The following is a 19,991-nucleotide window of genomic DNA, read 5'->3' as shown; positions in this document are numbered from 1 at the left end:
CTTATTCAATAATTATGGAGCTATTCCCCTTACGAAAGCACGAAAGAAACTGGAACAATGAACAAAGCTGCCTCTCCCACACTTAAATTATTCCCATCTGTTCTAGCAATCCTAATCCACTTAAATTTACCAAGTCAGCGATGGAAGAGCATCAAACAAGCTTTAGTGATATAACAAGTGAGACAAAGAGCATCTCGTAAAGAAGCATCAGGACAAAATTTTATTTTTATTTAAAAAAAACACATTTGAAAGAAAGCTCCATATTAACAAAATGGAATGCAGCTTATTACCTTTTCAACGACTACTCGATTGATCTCTTCAGCTCATTAATCTCATCTCAGAGAACAAAGCATCGGTCTCTGCTTCAATGGAGCTCTCTCCCCTGTTCCTCCCCGCTCTGCTTTTGATCCTAATTCCCGACGTTTTCACCCACCGGACCGCCGCGCAGGCCAACAGCACCAACGCTACGCTATTTTCTTGCTCGTCAGATACCTCGCCGGTACATCCCTGCGCTACCTTCGTGCTGTACCGGACGCAGCCTGGCTACACCGATCTCGCCCACATCTCCGACCTCTTCGGCACCAGCAGCCAGATCATACAGGAAGCCAACGGTCTCCCGTCCGAGTCCATCACTTTCCTCCTCGGCCAGCTCATCGCCATCCCAATCAACTGCGGATGCACCGGTAACCGGTCGTTCGCGAACGTCACGTACTGGATCGCATCCGGCGACAACTTCTACTTGGTCTCCACCCGCCAGTTCGAAAACCTCACGGATTACCTGACCGTGGAGGCCTTGAACCCAGGGGCAAAACCGAACGAGCTGAAGCCAGGGCAGGCCGTGCTGGTGCCGCTGTTCTGCAAGTGCCACGATGAGGCCATGGCGGAGCGAGGCATCAACTATCTCATGACTTATACGTGGGCCGCCGGGGACGACCTTTCGAAGCTGAGCAAGGAGCTGAATTCTTCAGCAGAGGAGATAAGAGCTGCCAACAACAACAGAGATTTCAGCGCCGCCGTCTATAAGCCAATTCTAGTTCCGGTGGCAGAAAAGCCGCGCCTCGCGGTGCTATTCTACAACGCCACCAGCAGCTCCGACGGGGGTCGCCGGGGAAAATTTCATAAGAAAGACATCATTTTATCAAGCATTATCAGTGCTGCTTCGGCGGTGGTGATTTGCACCTTACTCGTGCTAGCTTGCTGCAAGGTTTCTCCCAATAAAATCGTGGCACGGACCACGTCAAACTTGGAAGGCGTCAGGGAGCTTCTGTCGCCTAGGAAGTTAGCTCCCAGCAAGAACCAAGCTTTGAGCCCCAGAGCGAAGGGAAACAAGGTTTTGGCTGGCGTCTCGCAGTTCATCGAGAAGCCGGCCATGTTCGACTTCAAATCCATCATGGAAGCCACAATGAATCTCAGCTCGGCTTACTGGATCGAGGGCTCCGTTTACCAAGCCACTCTCGACGGCGAAGTCTACGCGATCAAGAGAGCGAAAGGCATCGACGTAGCAGAGGAGTTAAACATTTTCCAAATGGTCAACCACACGAATCTAATCAAGATGGCCGGATTCGCCGTTCACGAAGATGGGGTCTGCTTCTTGGTGTATGAGTTCGCGGAGAACGGATCGTTGGACAAGTGGCTCTTCGCGAAGGCCTCCTCCTCGGACTCCGTCAGCTGCCTGTCGTGGAGGCAGAGGCTCAACATCGCGCTGGACGTGGCCAGCGGCCTCCAGTACTTGCACGAGCACACGAGGCCGAGCATCGTCCACGGCGGCATCAAATCCAGCAATGTGATGCTGGACGCGCACTACAAGGCTAAGATATCTAACTTCTCCAAGGCGAAGCCGGCGACAGTGGGGCTGCGGCCGTCGGCGGACGTGTTCGACTTCGGAGTGCTGCTGATGGAGTTGCTGTCGGGGAGGAGGGACTGCGTGGAGGAAAGGGAGTCGGGGGGAACGATGTGGAGGGAGATGAGGGCGGTGCTGGGGGTGGAGGAGAAGGGGGAGAGGCTGAGGAGGTGGATGGATCCGAAGTTGAAGGGGCTGTATCCAGCGGATGGCGCGGTGACGGTGGCGGGCATGGCGAGGGCGTGCACACGGGAGGATCCGGCGGAGAGGTCAAGGATCAGTGAGATTGTGTTCGGGCTGACGGTGCTGGCGCAGTCGTGCAGCGACGCTTTCGACAGGGCGTGGGCGGCGAGCTCGGAGGAGACGATGGCCATTACGGACGTTGTGGCGCGTTGATTTCTTGATTTCGAGGCAGCAGATTTGGTCAACGTGTAATTTGGATAGACCAGGAATTAGTCAAAGCTTCGTATTTTTCGTGGTCAATATAGAAAAAAAGGCTTTCCTGGTCCATGTGGGTGGCATATGATAAAGATCGCATGGTTTTTTGAAAAATTATCAGGGAAAGATTGAATTTTTAAGGTTACGATCTGTTCTTTATTATAAGCTGGGGCAAAAAAATTAAACGATATATTCTTGAAAAGATTTTCTTTTATTTTAATGTTAATTTGTAGATTTGTGAGAAGACTATAATATAATTTGCACGTCCGAAGTCTGGAACTTCCCAATTAGAGTATAAGTTAATTTAATCATACATATACTATGAGCCTGTAATAGAATCCGTATGTATCGAGACTTGAGGCGTTCCTACTGGTGGAACGGTATGAAGAAAGACATCGTGGATTTCGTAGCTAGATGTCTTGTCTGTCAGCAGGTGAAGGCTGAACACCAGAGACCTGCAGGATTACTTCAGCGGATTCCTATTCCTGAGTGGAAGTGTGATCACATTACCATGGACTTTGTGGTAGGGTTGCCGAGGACACGACGAGGCCATGATGCGATTTGGGTAATCGTTGATCGATTAACCAAATCCGCGCACTCGTTAGCGATCCGGAAGACTGATTTCCTGGATCGATTGGTAGATTTGTTTTACCGGGGGATCATCAGATCATGTGGTGTCCTGTTGACTATTATTTCGAATAGAGGCCCACGGTTCACGTCTTGTTTTTGACAGAGTCTGCAGCCGGCCTTGGATACGCAGCTCTGTTTTAGTACAGCTTTCCATCCACAGATAGATGGACAGTCAGAACGGACCATTCAGACGTTAGAGGACCTGCTGAGGTCATGTGTTATGGATTTCGGAGGCAGTTGGGAGGACCATCTGCCGTTGGTAGAGTTTGCCTATAACAACAGCTTTCATTCGGCTATCCAGATGGCACCGTTTGAGGCGTTGTATGGTAGACCTTGTCGGACACCCGTCCTCTGGGATGAGGTTGGAGAGGCCCAGCTGTTGGGACCTCATAGAGTTCAGCAGGATGCAGAGTTGGTCCGTACTATCAGACGGAGGATGTCAGAAGCGTAGGATCGCCAGAAAAGTTATGCTGATCTGAGACGCAGACCACTAGAGTGCTCTGTTGACGACCATGTATTTCTACGAGTTTCACCCACGAAAGGGGTGAAGAGATTTGGCCTCAGAGGTAAGCTAGCTCCGCGGTACATTGGTCCCTTCGAGATCTTGGAGAGGATCGGAGCAGTAGCTTACCGACTGGTACTACCACCGTCCCTGTCAGGCGTGCACGATGTATTTCATGTATCCATGCTGAGGAAATATGTACCCGATCCGACGCATGTGCTGGCAGATATCCCAGTTCCAGTTCAGCCTGACATTACCTATGAGGAGGTTCCGGTACGGATTCTCGACCGGAAGGAGCGTCAGTTGCGGAACAAGACCATCCGGCTAGTTAAAGTCGGATGGCAGCATCATTCGGACCAGGAGGCTACTTGGGAGCTCGAGGACACTATCCGAGCTCGATATCCCCATCTTTTCACTTGAGGTATGTGATTTATTTACCGTTCAGCATTTATACTCTATATCTGTTGTTAGTACATGCTGATGGTAGATAACGAAATTTGGGGACCAAATTTTTATAAGTGGGGGAGAATGTAAAATACCGGAAATAGGCGAATATGATTAAGGGAATTTTCCGGAATTTTTGAAAATTTTTCGGGAATTTTTCGGAGCTCGTACGGATAAGTTCACGGGGATAAAAACGGGACCCGGAAAAAGCCTATTTGGGCTACCCTGTTTTAATGAGGAAAAGTTTTAATTTCTTTTTCCTTATTTCTTTTTCTTTTTCTGTTTTTATTTCCTTTTATTTATTGGTATCGCCGTTTCTTCCTTGCCGAGCCGCACCAGCGCCACTCCCTTCTCCTCTCACGCACCGACGCCCGAGCCTCACTCCCGATCCTTGCCCTAACCGCCGGCCCTGCGTTTTATTTCTCGCCGGTACCCGAGGCCACCGTCGGCTGCAACTCCATAGAAGCCGAGCCTTTGCGCCCGACGCCAACTCTCTGCCCTAACTGCCACCCAGCGGCAGTTCCTTCCTCCTCTCCTCTGCCGACGCCGGCGATCTAATCTCTGCCCTAGTCGTGCACACCGAAGCCGAACCCTAGCATCGAGATCTCTTCACAACGGTGCTGCCGGCCGAAATTCATCTGTGCCCTAGCCGAGTCCTACTGATAGCCGAGCCCTCTTCGCCGGGAGGTCGGGTGTCAAGCCGTGTGCTAGTTTCCAGCCGACGTCAGCCCTCGAGTAGCGTCGGCCAACCCCGATTCCGACACCCGAGTACCACTGCTTGGGTTTTCTTGTGACCTAGCACAGAAGCTGACTTTCATCTTGTGTGCCTAAAACCCCTCTGCCCTAGTTCCTTTCTGCTGAGCCAACAAGGTGAGTGGGTTGTAATACTTGGTTGCACTCTGGATTTCCCCTTATGACCTAATCTGCAGGTGTAGGGTTTAGCGGATCACTAATTTCGGGGAGTATCTTGTGCTGTTGATTGTTCTTGGTTCCGGCAGCTACTTTCCAGCAGCTATTTCTTTGGGGTAGCAACTTTGTGACTTTCAGTAGCGGCTGAATTTAGGTAAGGTTTATGGTTTTGATGTTTGTGGTAGATTATTGTTAGCTGAGTTAGCAATAATTTATAATTTAGGTTTAGAAGTTATGTAATGGTGTAATTGGGGTTAATAAAACTGACCCTAACTGGTCAGTGGATTTGAAATTAGTTTAGCTATTTGTTTATAATTAAATTAGCTAAAATGTGCGATTTAACACAGGACTTTGATTCGAGACGAGCATCTCGACGTCCGAGTTGGACCTTTCTATTTACGGAGGCGGGTACTTTTGACTTATTGTCTTTGATATGCTTAGTAATGAAAATAATATGTTGCATTAATTGTGTTTCCTATTTGTTTCGGTTAATCACTGCCCAATACATGTTACTTGTTTGATTGATTGTTTGATTGCATCTTGTATTGATCTTGTACCCGATCTATCATGCTCATGGGTAGTGATATAACCATGTTTCACATGTTCAGGACCTAGGTTTGATACCTTATTGATCAGTATGTCTTGATATGACCTATTCATTATGGTGCCCATTAATATATGTCCAGAGGTTGGTTTAGTATATTGCCATGCTTAGTGACATGCACCATTTGCATGATCGCATGCTGTGCGATAGATTGCTCCATTATTGTCGAGCACATTGCCAGTTTCATCACTGTTCGGTGCTCCGTTGTGACGCTCATGGGTAGCGAGATACAGCGTGGTAGCACGTCAGTTTGACTCTTCCGGTGCTCCGTTGATCCGCTCAGGGGTAGTGTGACGCAGCGTGTAGCACGTTAGAGATTCCTCCCCGTCATAGCGTACCGGGAGATGAGAGCATTGCGCTCCCCCATTTATGATTTGGGGTAGGAGTACGTATGTACTCCGACAGCATCCCGTCCACTCGATCACTCATCAGGAGTAGTGTGGCTGAGTGCACGGTTGTCACAGCCCTACCCACTTGGTCCCACTTTTGTTGTGAGTTGGCTGACTGGCGTCAGGGGTGACCATGACATTGGCATCATATGCATGATGCATTTATTGTTTGTGATTGTGATTGTTGCATTTATATGCTGCATATTGTTTGGATACCTATGTTTGACATGCATACAGGTCTTCTATACCTTTCGGACTGTTTGTCCTTATACCGGGTCCTGGTTAGTACAGATTCTCTCCTGTCTTCTTCGGTTTGCATTTACCTTTATTTTTATCAGGAGACTGTACGCATGATTAGTGCTAAGTGTTATTTCTTTACTTTGCATATCAATTGTACCTGCTGAGTGTGGACTCACCCCGCCTCCATTGTTGATATTTTCAGGTTGATGCTGTCAGGAGGGAGTTCCAGTCGCTAGTCCTCACTGCACGTAGTTCTGGTCCTGCAGACCTCCAGGATATGTTTGGTTTTCTTTGGTTTCTTTCTGTTCTAGACTATTTGAACTCGTTATGTTCTGGATTTATTTGCTTATGGACATGATATAGATTTTATTATATTGATGGATTTGAATTTGGTTTTTATTCTACTACATGCCTGTCTGGATGGAAGAAGAGGTGAGTTCGTCGGTTTTGAGCTTTACGAGTGTAGTTGAGTAGGGTGGTTTTTGAGTCAGAGTATTATTACTGCGTGGTTGTGTCAGCCAGAGGCTGAATATATATATAAACTGCGTGGTGATTGATTTTTATTATTGTTATGATTCCAGCCGCCTGTGGCTGAGTATTTAGTGCTTGTAGAAAATTTTTGATTGTCCGCCGTACAGGGGAGATGCTGCCGAAATTTTCTCGGACAGGGACTCTTCTGGGGGCGTGACAATTTATTTGAATTGTAGCGTGTCTAAGGGCGTGTTCAATCGTTAGAATTTTAAATGAGATTTTTTTATATAATTTTTAATATATCACATGAAAGTTATAAAAATTTACTATTCTATCGTCCTGTCCAAAAACATAGACCTAGGAAGCTAAAGAGATGACGGTTCACTGGCTATGGACCTCACTCTACTCTGTAAAATAAATGATGTTAGTGCTTGATCAGGGAAGAGGTCCTCTGCATTGGCCCTCCGACGTTCAAGTCAATTATCGAAATGTGGAGAAAAGTGAACTAACAATAGCAACAGTAGAATTCGAGAATCCTCTTTATACAGAGTCATGGTAGGCAGCGTGCGCGCTTCTTGAGACAGAGCACTCTCTTCCATGAGTCTCATGAAAGGGCCTTGTCAGGAAAGTACCTTTGACACCATACCTTAACAATGCATGCATATCCCTTACTCGACAATAGAAGCTTCTGTCGTACGATCTGCCTGTTGACCATGTCTCGCGTTAGCGGCACTATCTCCGAAAAGGATGTCGAGAGATATTACAATGGTCCCGTTGCTGGGCTGAGCGGGGTAGTCGCTCGGCTGAGACTTATCTCCGTCCGCCGCTAGGTCTCATTGCTTGGCCGAACGGGGTAGCCGCTCGGCCGGGACCCATCCGATCTGGCGACCCCGGGTGGTTCTTCCGTGCGATAACTGTAGTAATATGTCATTCTCCCGTTCGGACCAGCTATCCGATCTCCCTTGATATCCTGCTACTTTACATTGAGCGTCGGCTATCTTACGTGTTACCCCAAGCTAGACTGGAGGTCTTCTCGGACATGTCTTTCGCCGGTTAGGCCCTGACTATCCGACCGGCCATTGTCATTGTCCTCCATTTAACGTTGACCATCTTGACTTTGACCTTCATCCTAACAATTGACCCCGTATCAGGTAGACCTCTTTTCGTCGCCGCATCACTCCATAATAATAAAAAAAAAAGTCCAAACAAATTTCAAATTTCATTATTACTTAATTACTAACTCCACCTACATGACTAGTTTCGAGAGAGAAAAAAATAACTTTAAATTTTCACCATTAATCTTACACTAAAAATCTCAAACCTCTAACTTATTCAAACTTTTGTATTTAACTTTTTAATCTCACAAACCTTTTTAAAAAATCTTAGATGTCTTATGAACATCAACGAACCTCATGTACGAAAGGTTCATCTCTCCATGGGTATTGCTAATTTGTTGCAAACCACTATTTCCCTATACGGCATATAAAATATAAGTCGAGGTTGAATCCTTAGTATACATAGTGTTTTCAAGAATATCATCGGATCTTGTCTAAGAAAAGGTTATTCCTCTATGCTTCTAGTAAATATTGCTAATTCAATGCCAACCTTTTTCTCTAGCTGTCATTAGATGCTCTTAGCTATAGCAATCTATTTAGGATCATGCTCAATTATATATTTAAAGATAATTCGTTTGTCTCAATATTTTCGTCAATCTATTTCTAGATCAACACAAAAAAGGTAAATTATAGATGATTACTAGCCATTAATATAGGTGGCCAAGACATGAAAGAAGACATACTCGATCGTATCAAATTTTAATTTCAATACCTCATATAATAATACCATATGTTTTAACCATTGCACCGTCCCGAAAAAACTTCCATTGTTCTAAATATTGTCCTAGAGCGGGTCACTCATAATGTTGACACTCTAAATTATGTAAAAGTTGGTGTAAGTGTGGTCTTATTAGAAAGTCGTTGGATTCCTTAAAAGCTAAAGTACTTGTCGATCAATCAAAAGATGTCTTTAGGATTTAGACCGATGGAACCATGAATAGTATTCTTAAATCCATATGAATCCAAATAGATTCACACTATAGATCTAGTTTTATCGTATTTTATATATATAGAGAGAAATAAACATAAGAAAGAATGACGGTATAATATATTAAACAGATTACAACCAAAGTGTTAGCACAACATCTATCTAAAATATAGATATCCTATGAAAAATACGAGTGGATCTTTCATAAGATGTTAGGATGACGGTGTTGTATTCTTCTCGCCAATAAAAGACATGAAGTTTGCACCCTTTGGCTCAACTAATAGTAGGGGTTTCTCCCATACTTTGCACCCTTTAACTCTTTAACTATTGAAGCTCCATTATTATGCATGGATGATTGGTAAATTCTTTGATGGATCTCCTTTACTAATCTATATAAGAGAATTATTGGAGAAATGATGCTTACAACTGATTGGATTAGATTATATTGTTAGATGTCTTTGATAAGTGCTTATAAGAGAATTATCTTTTGTCAGATTGGTCCTCTAAATTATTTGAATTTTTACTCGACGTCTAAGACATCAAAACTTCATGTTGGACGTCCAATCCCCACTCGTCCAGTCTTCCACCAGGTGTCCGCGATCTCCAAAATTTTTACCTGGCATCCTCGACCCTAGAATTTGGTCCAAAGTCCTCGACCCCTAAAACTTTGCTGAGTCTCCTAGACCAGGACTTCGTTGACTAACAACAGCTAGAACTTTCCATATGCCTAGCCTCAACTAAGACTTTCATTTGCCTAAGATCAATTAGGACTTTTTTGTACACTTAGTTCAACTTGTTAGATAACAAGAAATCTTAACTTTGAATCTTTTGTCATAATCAAAACTTAGGGTCGATCATCTGGTGCTTTCTACACTAACAGAACCCTATTATTAACCCAGTAATCATTCTCATTGTTCTTAGTCTAGCTATGAATCTAAGGTGATGTCTTTATCAACTTGAGGTCAACAATATGTTTCTTAATGGTCATATTACAGAGGAGGTTTATATGGTGCAATCTTCAGGTATGCGCAGCGTTGAATTTTTGGATCATGTGTTTTGTTAACATAAGGCACTTTATGATTTGAAGCAAGCTTCGCGCGCCTAGTATTTGGAGCTTCACGCCTTCTTGATCTCTCTTGGCTTTATCATCTCTTGAGCTGACACTTCTTTATTTGTTTATCGTCAAGATAATACTGTTATCTATTTTTTTTATATATGTTAATGATTTAATCATTATAGATAGTGATGCTTCTTTTATTGTCATAGTATGTAAACTTAATTCAAAATTTATGACTAAGGATCTTAGAGTTCTTTCCTTCTTCTATGAGATTGCGATTTGCCTAACCTCAAATGGTCTTCTTTTATCCCAGCAAAAGTATGTCACTAACCTTGATTTCTCCAAACACAACATGCTTGATTTCAAACCAGTCTCCACTCCTATTGTTGTTGGCTCTCATCTTAATTACTCTGCATGATGGGTCTCTATCTTTTGATGTCACTAAGTTCCGATAGGTAGTTGGGGGTTTACAACATCTTCTCTCACAAGTTATGCATGCCCCTCCAAAGATGCACTTGGGAGTTGTGATACGTCTGCTTCGATATCTCAATGGTACTAGGGATCTTGACATTCATCTTTTTACAGATACACCTCTTACTTTTCATGATTTCACTGAAGATCTGGATGAATGGTGTTCTACAAGTGTGCGCTTGTTATTTTTAGGGTGCTAATCTAGTTTTCTGGAAATCTACCAAGCAGGGCATGATTACCCGCTCTTCGACTAAGGCTGAATATTGTGTCATTACCTATGTGCATCGAAGCTTCAATATATTAAGTCACTTCTGACAGAATTGCTTCTTCCGATTGTCACACTTGTCGTACTCTTCACCAATAATTTAGGTGTCACCTACCTTTTGGCTAATCATATTTTTCACTATTGAATGAAGCATCTGATTATTGATTATCACTTTGTTCGTGATCTAGTATTGTCATCCAAATTGTGAGTTTCTCAGATTCTTGTTGTTAACCAGTTGGCTGATGCACTCACCAAGTCACTTTCTCGACCTTAGCTGTTTTCTTTTTATAATAAGATTAGTATCAACTCTAGGACACTATCTTGAGAGGGTATATTAGAAAATATTTACTTAATTTATTTATTTGTTTCCTAAATGTTTTTTTCAATTTTACATTGATAATAATATTTGATCCTGTCTGAAATCGTAAAGCTGGAAAGCTGGGGATATGGCAGTCTCGCTGACTGGATGAAGACCTCGCTTCTATCTGCAAAACAAAACCAAACCAGGGAAGGGATCTCTGGCGTTGACCCTCCGACGCTCAAGTTAGAAGCATAAGAAAAAAAAGTGAGAGTACTAGGGACAAAAATGAATCTTGCTTTTCTTCATACTTGACATACTCTTTTATACATTTCTTCATCCTTGACATACTCTTTTATACGTTTCTTATTGATTCTCCATTTTCTCCTATTTTAATGATATTAATTTCCGATAGAAAGTATCTTTATATCGACTTCTTCTCATTTAATGACAGATGGAGTGTTCTCTTTTATTTTCTCTTTCCCTTATTAATTATCGGTCTTCTCCTCCTTTATTATTTTATTGGTTCATTATGTGCATAATGCCAACTCCATACCTCGAGCCGGACGGGTGGTCCGCTCGGCTTGGGCTCCTGACCCGCTCAACTTACTCTCCTGTCGACCGGGTTGACCAACCACTGGTTTACTCAGATGGTCGACCGAACAATGATCCCTCCGATTGGCCGATAAACCGCTTCTCGTTCGGGTGCGGTCGAGTTTTGTTTAAGTCCTGATGTTGATCATCTTGACTTTGACCTATACTATGATAATTAACTCATACTAGATAGGCTTTTCCTGATCATCGCATCAATATTTATATATGACACATTATCATTAATAAAACTTGTGCATTCAACTTTCAACACTGTAATTGTTTGCTCCAATGAATATAAATATATAAGTGTTTTGTTCAAGCAGCAACTGAGTGGATTGGCTGCTGTATGCTGTACATGGATGAGATGTTAACGAAAGGGAGGAAAGAAAGATGCTACATGTCTTCAAAGGTTCTTAAATCTGAAAATAAAAGAAAGAGGGAGAGAAAAGGTTGCTGAATCTAATTATCATGTTCATTCTAGTAATTTATGTAGCATAACCAATGAAATTACTCCATGACCCAAAGATAACACAGACTGGCATAACTTACCTTAAGTGGCTCGCCACATAAGAAATCTTTACTGATATATCAATGGCAGAATCGAAGGTGTACTGCTCCTTTAATTTGCAGCTAGCAAATTTGACGTAGAAGACGGAGATTTGGAAGCAAGTGTTTCCCATTTGCATATGCTTCAAGAAATGGAAGACGAAGGCGACAAACAAAATTTGAAGAATTCGTGAACAACAACAACAACAAAAATCTCTGAAGAGCTCGACATTATTGATAAGAACACAAACAGATTTCCTAAATGGAAATCTGGAAGCTAAATACATAAACAAACGTGGAAAGTAACTAAACGAAAGATGGAACTCGATCAGGCGAGCGAGGAGAACGCAAAATTGCTTCCGTGTATATAATTTTAGTAAAAGCAATAAAAAAAAAGTCGACGTTTTTCATGAAAGTTAGCTTCCAAGAATAGACCAAAAGAAAAGAGAAAAGCAAAAAAAAAAAAACATAATTTATATATAATTTGACAAATCAGTCTCTGTTCATTTTAGCGGAAACCTGCTGAATAAACGTGTTCCATGGGTACTGCGTCAAAATTCAATTATTTGGCATTTTCGTTACAAGAGAAACTCGTGATTAATGTTTTAAAATTTGATCGAATCAAATTACCCCGTTCTTAATTTTAGACGCCGGGTCAATCGTGGAATCAATCATAAAAATCATTCCAAACACGCTACCCAAATAAAATACAAAAATAAAATTTTTGTGCATTTAAAAATTTGTATTCCTAACTCTTGTCAACGGCGTTGAAAACCCGCTGCCCTCCTCCTCTTTTCAAACGGGCAGGAAAATTGGATCGGGCTAAGATCCGACAGTCCGTTAATTGTCACTCTTGTGGCTAGTGGCAAAAGGCGATATCACTCGCCCCCAGTACTCCTATCACATCACGCTCAAGATTTTCACGAAGGAGATAAATCATGATAGCTGGAGAAATTAGTGCGCAATAAGAAGAGGTGTATAGGAATCAAAAAATTACACCCTGATTATCCCATGATTCAAACCCATACTCTTAAATGATAAATTTCTACGCACTAATGGCTCCAGATAACCTCTCGAATGTACCACGCGCAGCGCTGTTCGATGAAACGGATCCGATCGAAAACCGGTAGCCAGAGAAAAAGGCTTTTTTTTTTTTTTTTATGGAAAATGCAGAGAAAATTTGGAGGCTGGCAGGCGAGTGGATAAATAGACCACTGCCGTGGGATTCCACTTGTTGTTACCCGAAGCACCGCACCGGCTTCCTCTCGTCGCCTTCTCCTCCCTCGATGGCGATCTCGATGCAGCTCGCTCGCTTCTCCCCCAGCCTCGCACACTCCCGCGTCCGATCTGCCCCCTTATCGAAGCCCACGCTCACCGTCCGTTGCAGCGGTGGCGCCGGGCTCGAACCGGACTTCGACAAGAAGGCCTTCCGCCATAATCTTACTCGCAGCGATAACTACAACCGCCGTGGGTTCGGGCACAAGAAGGAGACCCTCGAGCTCATGAATCAGGAGTACACGAGTAAGTGGAGGGAGTTTTGGTCGTTTTGGCCGCTGTGAGAATTGGGGGGTTTCTTAAACTTGGTTGGGGTTGCGGGATTTCAGGTGATGTGATCAAGACGCTGAAAGATAACAACTACGTGTACACTTGGGGGGACGTGACTGTGAAGCTCGCGGAGTCCTATGGGTTCTGCTGGGGTGTTGAGAGAGCGGTCCAGATCGCTTACGAGGCGAGGAAACAATTTCCTGAAGAGAACATCTGGATTACCAACGAAATCATCCATAACCCGACGGTCAACAAGGTTTGGGATGGATCCTAGCTACTAATTGTGTCCTGTTTAAAAATATAATGTTTTATTGTTAGACTTTCTATTCGTTTAACTTCGTAATTTTCTTGTTCATGCATGAAATATAATTAATAAACTATGAAATCGGTTTGTGGATTCTTATAGAAGGTTCTCTAATTTGAAGCATCCAGCTATACTTGTATACTGAAATAAACTAGGTTGGTTTTCACCCCAGTATAATTTTCACCATGACCTAATTTAAATCTAATTGTAAATAGAAATTTGATTCATTTCAGGATGTTATTCGTGCAATATAATTTTGACAGAGAACGGCTATTTTGCTACATAACAATATTTGGTGATTACCATTTGTTCCTACTAGTATGAAATATTCAATATATTGAGATTGATTATATTGTTTTAATGCTACAGAGATTGGAAGAGATGGACGTGAAAAACATTCCTGTTGAGGAGGGGAAGAAACAATTTAATGTTGTTGACAAGGGTGATGTTGTAATTTTGCCAGCATTTGGAGCCGCTGTAGATGAGATGTTTACCTTGAGCGAAAAGCAGGTTCAGATAGTTGATACTACTTGTCCATGGGTTTCAAAGGTATTTTATTTTTATTTTTATATCAGAAGGTGTTGTAGGTGTATTTCTCCTCTCATATCTTCATTATAATTAATGTTTTGCTGTCCTCAAAGGTCTGGAACACTGTTGAGAAACATAAGAAGGGTGATTATACTTCAATCATTCATGGTAAATATTCACATGAGGAGACTATTGCCACAGCCTCGTTTGCAGGAAGATATATTGTTGTGAAGAACATGACTGAGGTACTAGATTGTTGACCCAATACCATTTGGTTATGAATTATATTCTGAAACCAAACATTGGATATAACAATTGCAAAAAACAGGCAATGTACGTGTGTGACTACATTCTTGGTGGGCAATTGGATGGGTCTAGCTCCACAAAAGAAGCATTTCTTGAGGTATATTGACTGTTTTATTTCATATTATCTGCACAGAAGAAAGGTATTAACCGTGCATTCATGTGCTACAGAAATTCAAATATGCCGTTTCTGTTGGGTTTGATCCAGATGTCGACTTAGCTAAAGTAGGCATTGCAAATCAAACCACAATGCTCAAGGGCGAAACGGAGGAAATAGGTAAGTTCATTGCCCCTGATACTTCCTGCATCTTTCCATCTATAGTTTACAACCAAATATAACACTAGATTTCAGGTAAATTGGCTGAGAAGACCATGATGCGAAGATATGGGGTTGAGAACATCAATGATCACTTTGTCAGCTTCAACACTATTTGTGATGCCACCCAGGTGAATTTACTGATAGTTTCCTTTCTTTTTTACTATTTGCATTTTGCATTCCTTTTCCCCTGTTATTATTGTGATTGAAAACTATAAAACAAACAGTCAAACCAGCAGTATGTTTTCTCTCCTTGATGTCTAGTTTACATCCATTTCACTTCACTCTTTCCTATCAAAATTTTACTATGAAAGTCAATTTTTTTTTTTTCAAATTGTCCTGAATATAATTGGTTAATTTCTTCCAAGGTAACTGAAGAATTTATATAAGTTTTTTGCAATAATCTGGGTGGCTAGAGTTAATTGCTTGCCATCAAGTATAAACAATTGTTCAGATAGGCGCGTGACTTTCATGCCCTGTGAGTATAATAGCTAGAAAACCATTTTTTTCTCTGTGGAACTCCTATACTTTGTGGACAATTTCAATGAAATAGAATGACAAGAGCTCTGTAGTTAATTTTTATTCGGAAATGTTCCATGTTTTATGTCCTTTTTAGATTGTTCTTTTAAGGTGTTGAGCTATTATGGTTGGTTACAATTTAGCCATACTAATTAGTTCTTGGTTGCATATTCTGTTACAAGTTTTTTATTTATCCAGATTTAATATCAATTATTAAGGTTGAAATTTTTTTTCTGTTGCATAGTAAATTATTCTTTTTTTGACTTCCCCATTTCTCCGCCTGCATCACTCTTGAGCTTTTCACAAACCACATTTTGTGTATATAAGGAATTGTCTTTGTAGTTGTCATCATCATCAAGCCGTATTTGTCCCAACTATTTGAGGTCTTCCTATAATAAGCTTTATAGAAAGCTATATCACTTGTCAACCTAGTCTCCACAAAAAAAAAAGGAAAATAGGAAACGAGTTTTTATTCTGTTTGTCTAGGCCCTAATGAAACCCTCAACATTTTTTATCTGATTTGGGATTGATGTTGGTGGAATATTTTTTATAGGGAAAGGATATATATATATAATTCATTGTATTCTATTGGATGACTGATGTTATTTTTGTCCTTACCCTTCTCTTGCGCTCTTTCAGGAAAGGCAGGATGCTATGTTCAAGTTGGTGGAAGAGAAACTTGATCTCATCTTAGTCGTTGGTGGATGGAACTCTAGTAATACTTCACATCTCCAAGAGATTGCTGAGCTCAGGGGTATTCCTTCTTATTGGATTGACAATGAACAAAGAATTGGCCCAGGAAACAAGATCACCTATAAGCTAAATGTAAGTTACTCAAGAAAATTTGTTTTTTTAATCGGATTATGTGACTTTTCATTATGAAATTTCATAGTGGCAATTATCATTTTATCTGTTTTTACAAGCAGCATGGAGAGCTTCTTGAGAAAGAGAATTGGCTACCTTCTGGACCAATTACAATTGGTGTCACTTCAGGTGCTTCTACTCCTGATAAGGTAATTAATATTGGATATATTTATGAGATAACTGTTGACAAGTTAGTTACATGGAGAATTCCTGCTTCTGAATCTTACACCATTGTATATTTGTTTCTGGTAGTTTCTTATCTTCATGTGGCTTATAATGCAGGTTGTGGAGCAAGCATTGAAGAAGGTTTTTGCGATTAAACGTCAAGAATCATTGCAAGTAGCATAATTTTAGAGGGGATCTGGACTGGAGGAATACGTTTTGAGATGAAGCGCCTACTTGTACAGTGCCAGCATCAACAATACGTATCTGGCTTTGTTCTTCCAGTATATACGGAAATATTGTAATCCACAATTTATGATTCTATTTCATCTAACATGCCTGAAATTTGGAATGAAATCCTAGCTAGGGCTTCAACACATGGTTGGTGGTTTACATCATCTTTTTTATTTTTTTAATTCAAGGATAATAATTGAAGATAAGATCTTTCAAAAGATGAAGAACTAGTGATGTCCTTGTTGACGCCATTACTTAAAGGACAATGTCGATGGTTTCTGTAAACTTGGATATATGGAATCAGCTCTAAAGTTATGGATGGGCACTTCAGTTTTCTTTTTCTCTCTCAATTGAATTGTTTATATTCTCTTATAATTGATCATTCAGTGCTCAGATTTCTGATAGGGCTCTGGACCTTCTAATTAATATGAGCAAAAATGGATCGGCAAGATAGTAACTGATGGGAGTTCTGATTGTTTGCTGGTGCAAAGGAGTAATGTTTGATAGAGCTTTTAATGTTTGTTTTGAAATGGTTTGTAAAGGCTCAAAGCCAAATATATTCATATGCAGTGTTCTCCTTAGTGGTCTTTATAAATGGTGAGATTGGCAAAGCAAATGCTATAATGGAAAAAATGTGGAGATTTCATGCCTCCGCAAATTAAATTTAGAGGCACGAAGCCTCCGTGAGTACAGGATCCTGAGGAAGGGTTAGATGATATCAGGTTCTGTGATCTCAAGATCACTTGACAGCAATTTGATCATTGTGTTAAGACTCCATAAGGATACTTTTGAAAGAAATTTAATTTTATCACTTTCATTATAAAATAATTTGGCATTCAATATGATATAGATACATCTCGTAATTAAAAAAAAATCACAAAATGAAAACTTAAAATCTCCTGCCTAGTAACATTATTTATTGTGCAACTAAAGGGATTTTTTTTTATAAAGAAAAAGAATTTATTCACAGAAATCTCATTCGTGACTGCTCAATTAGTCATATGATATGAAAAGGAAATAAAATGACTGATTAATTCCCATTTGATTTCATGTCAATGTTTATAAATAATTTAAGGATATAATATAAAAAATATTGAACCAAGTAATATCGAATCTGGGACAATTGACTATATCTCACGTAAGTTTTCTATCGGTCACAAGGATGAATCAAGAAGTACTCACGGCAGATAGTTCAGAAGCCTAACATCCTATTGTTACCCATTCTATTTAGAAGAAAAATCCAAATAAATGTATCATGGCTAGGATTAAACCGTAGACACCTGAATAATAATATGATGTCTTTCTGGTGCACCGTAGCTCTGGGTCAAAGATATAATATAAGCATTCTAAAGGACAGGACGATGAACAGAATGAATTCTACTAAGTTGATTAGCGACGAAAATAAACGGTCACAATGTTACTAATCATGTCTGGAGGCGGTAGAGATGGTTCGCTAGGTAGATGACTAGAAGAAGACTTTAAGCTGGAAAGAAGGATGAAACCCGATACTCCTTTTTGCGCACACCCAAAAGAGCCAACAAAATGTTAGAGCGAGAACCAAGGGGTCTGTGGCAGGCACTACAACATAGGCACTCCGACGCTCAAGTCAGTACAGTGATTGAGTGAAAAGTGGAGAAGATGAACAGTAGATACAAGAGCATGATGTAAATTCTATAAAAAATATATTGCGTACATCGCCAACGGAGAGAACCACCCGCTTTTATGCTGTCTTTCATAACGTCCGTTATAATAAGGCGACAAGGAATATTCGGTGTTAAAATATGTTGGGTAATAGATGTATAGCCGGGAAGATGTGCGGTCATCCTCCGAGGAAGATTCCGTTACAGATATATGAATTGCTTTTTATAACCTTCGTCATCAATGAGACGGTTAAGAGAATATGCTATCAGAAGGTGTCGGGAGATAGAAGGTGCATAGCCACCTTTCGAGGAAAGTTTCATTACACATGTGTTATAGTAGCAAAATATTCTCTGACAAGTAGCTGTTATTTTCTGATTGATTGTTACGACTCTCTACCAATGTTATCCCCTGGAGGTTGCCCGATCTAATCTTTAACTGACCGATGGTACATTTAATGCCCTTCTTTGAGGAGTGGGAAACCAAGTCCTGAAATATCCGATCGGCACTTTGGATCGATCAACCTTATGTTATGAAATTTGTCCCTGAAATGCTAACCTAGGATCTGGAGGTCCGACTGACTCTATGCAGGGTCGTCCCAGGAGGAGGGCCACACTGGGCGACGACCCTGGGCCTAGAATTTGGAAGGGCCAAATTTTTTTTAGTATTATGTATTATAGATATGTAGTTGGGCCTTGGGTAGTTGCGTCCAAATTCATATTTCAGAACCTTTTAATATTGTCTTTTCCTTTTATCCTTTTAGGTTGCAATTTGCAAAGTGGTAAGCAAATAAAAAATTAGGGATTTGGGGCTACCATGAAACTATTGAAAGGTATAATCTTATTTTTTGAAAAGTATAGGCATGATGGTTTTATTGAAAGTTTGACTATTACTAAAAGTCTTGCATCATATATGAACATAAAGCCAATATTTACAACAAAGCGTCATATTTTTAGGAAAAAATAATTTAATGAAAGAGAGGACGATGAAGTTTCACTATCATAGTCCTTTAAAATTGATTATTTTGTTATTGTTGTGGACATGACGATTGCTTCTTTAAAATATAGATTTGAGCAAATGAAAACTTTTGAAAATATATTTGATTTTTTATTTGATTCAAAAATGTTAAGAACTTTGGACGATGATGAATTATGAAAATGTTGTGTCAATCTAAAATCTATTCTAACTCATAACAACTCATCAGATATTAAGTTAAATGATTTATTTACCGAATTAAAAAATATTACAAATGACATTACCAAATGTAGTAATGTCTACCATTGATATTCTTGAATTTGTTCAAAGTATAAATTATTATCCAAATATTGTAATTACTTATAGAATCTTGTTGAATATGCTTGTTACTGTAGCATCGACTGAAAGGAGTTTTTTAAAATTAAAATTATTGAAAACATATATAAGATCGTCAACGTCGCAAGAAAAATTAAATAAATTGATAATTTTATGTATTGAGAAGACATTTTGAAAAATTTTGAAACTGATAATATTATAGACAAATTAAATAAATTGACAATTTTATGTATTGAGAAGACATTTTGAAAAATTTTGAAACTGATAATATTATAGACAATTTTGCAAATAAAAATACTAGAAGAAATCATTATAGATGAATTGTATATTATTAAAAATTTATTTTGAATCTCATTTTATTTTCTCGCCCTGAGCCTCATGAGTCGAAGGACCGAGACTGACTCTATATTTAATCGGGTTTGTAGTAAGAATTACTTTCTATATTTACCTTGTATATATAAAAGGTGGGGATGTTGAGCCCAATAAACACGATCGATTTTATGACAAACCAGCCATAGACTAAGAG

General features: G+C 40.4%; 2 protein-coding genes across 2 annotated transcripts; both read left to right on the top strand.

Annotated features, from left to right (window-relative positions):
• Nucleotides 1-367: 367 nt before the first annotated feature.
• Nucleotides 368-2,236, top strand: LOC121980082 (serine/threonine receptor-like kinase NFP). The gene has a single exon (XM_042532050.1). The coding sequence runs from the start codon at nucleotides 368-370 to the stop codon at nucleotides 2,234-2,236; it is 1,869 nt and encodes a 622-aa protein (XP_042387984.1).
• Nucleotides 2,237-12,955: 10,719 nt separating this feature from the next.
• On the top strand, nucleotides 12,956-16,659 carry LOC121982087 (4-hydroxy-3-methylbut-2-enyl diphosphate reductase, chloroplastic-like). The gene is made up of 10 exons (XM_042534980.1): nucleotides 12,956-13,262; nucleotides 13,346-13,542; nucleotides 13,960-14,139; nucleotides 14,232-14,363; nucleotides 14,447-14,521; nucleotides 14,593-14,698; nucleotides 14,774-14,868; nucleotides 15,896-16,081; nucleotides 16,183-16,269; nucleotides 16,403-16,659. The coding sequence occupies exons 1-10, from the start codon at nucleotides 13,028-13,030 to the stop codon at nucleotides 16,466-16,468; spliced, it is 1,359 nt and encodes a 452-aa protein (XP_042390914.1). The 5' UTR covers nucleotides 12,956-13,027; the 3' UTR covers nucleotides 16,469-16,659.
• The last annotated feature ends 3,332 nt before the right edge of the window (nucleotides 16,660-19,991 follow it).

This window comes from Zingiber officinale, chromosome 5A, assembly GCF_018446385.1.
Source record: "Zingiber officinale cultivar Zhangliang chromosome 5A, Zo_v1.1, whole genome shotgun sequence".
NCBI lineage: Eukaryota > Viridiplantae > Streptophyta > Magnoliopsida > Zingiberales > Zingiberaceae > Zingiber > Zingiber officinale.
Note: the sequence above shows the minus strand (reverse complement) of the source record. Positions and strands in the feature narration are given on the sequence as shown.

What these genes read in the sequence shown, in the direction of transcription:
- LOC121982087 (XM_042534980.1), top strand. Translation starts at nt 13,028, where the DNA reads ATGGCGATCTCGATGCAGCTCGCTCGCTTCTCCCCCAGCCTCGCACAC. An exon ending in CTTGTCCATGGGTTTCAAAG is followed by an intron (nt 14,140 to 14,231) that starts GTATTTTATTTT and finishes CTGTCCTCAAAG; the next exon opens with GTCTGGAACACTGTTGAGAA. An exon ending in AGATCACCTATAAGCTAAAT is followed by an intron (nt 16,082 to 16,182) that starts GTAAGTTACTCA and finishes TTTTACAAGCAG; the next exon opens with CATGGAGAGCTTCTTGAGAA.
- LOC121980082 (XM_042532050.1), top strand. Translation starts at nt 368, where the DNA reads ATGGAGCTCTCTCCCCTGTTCCTCCCCGCTCTGCTTTTGATCCTAATT.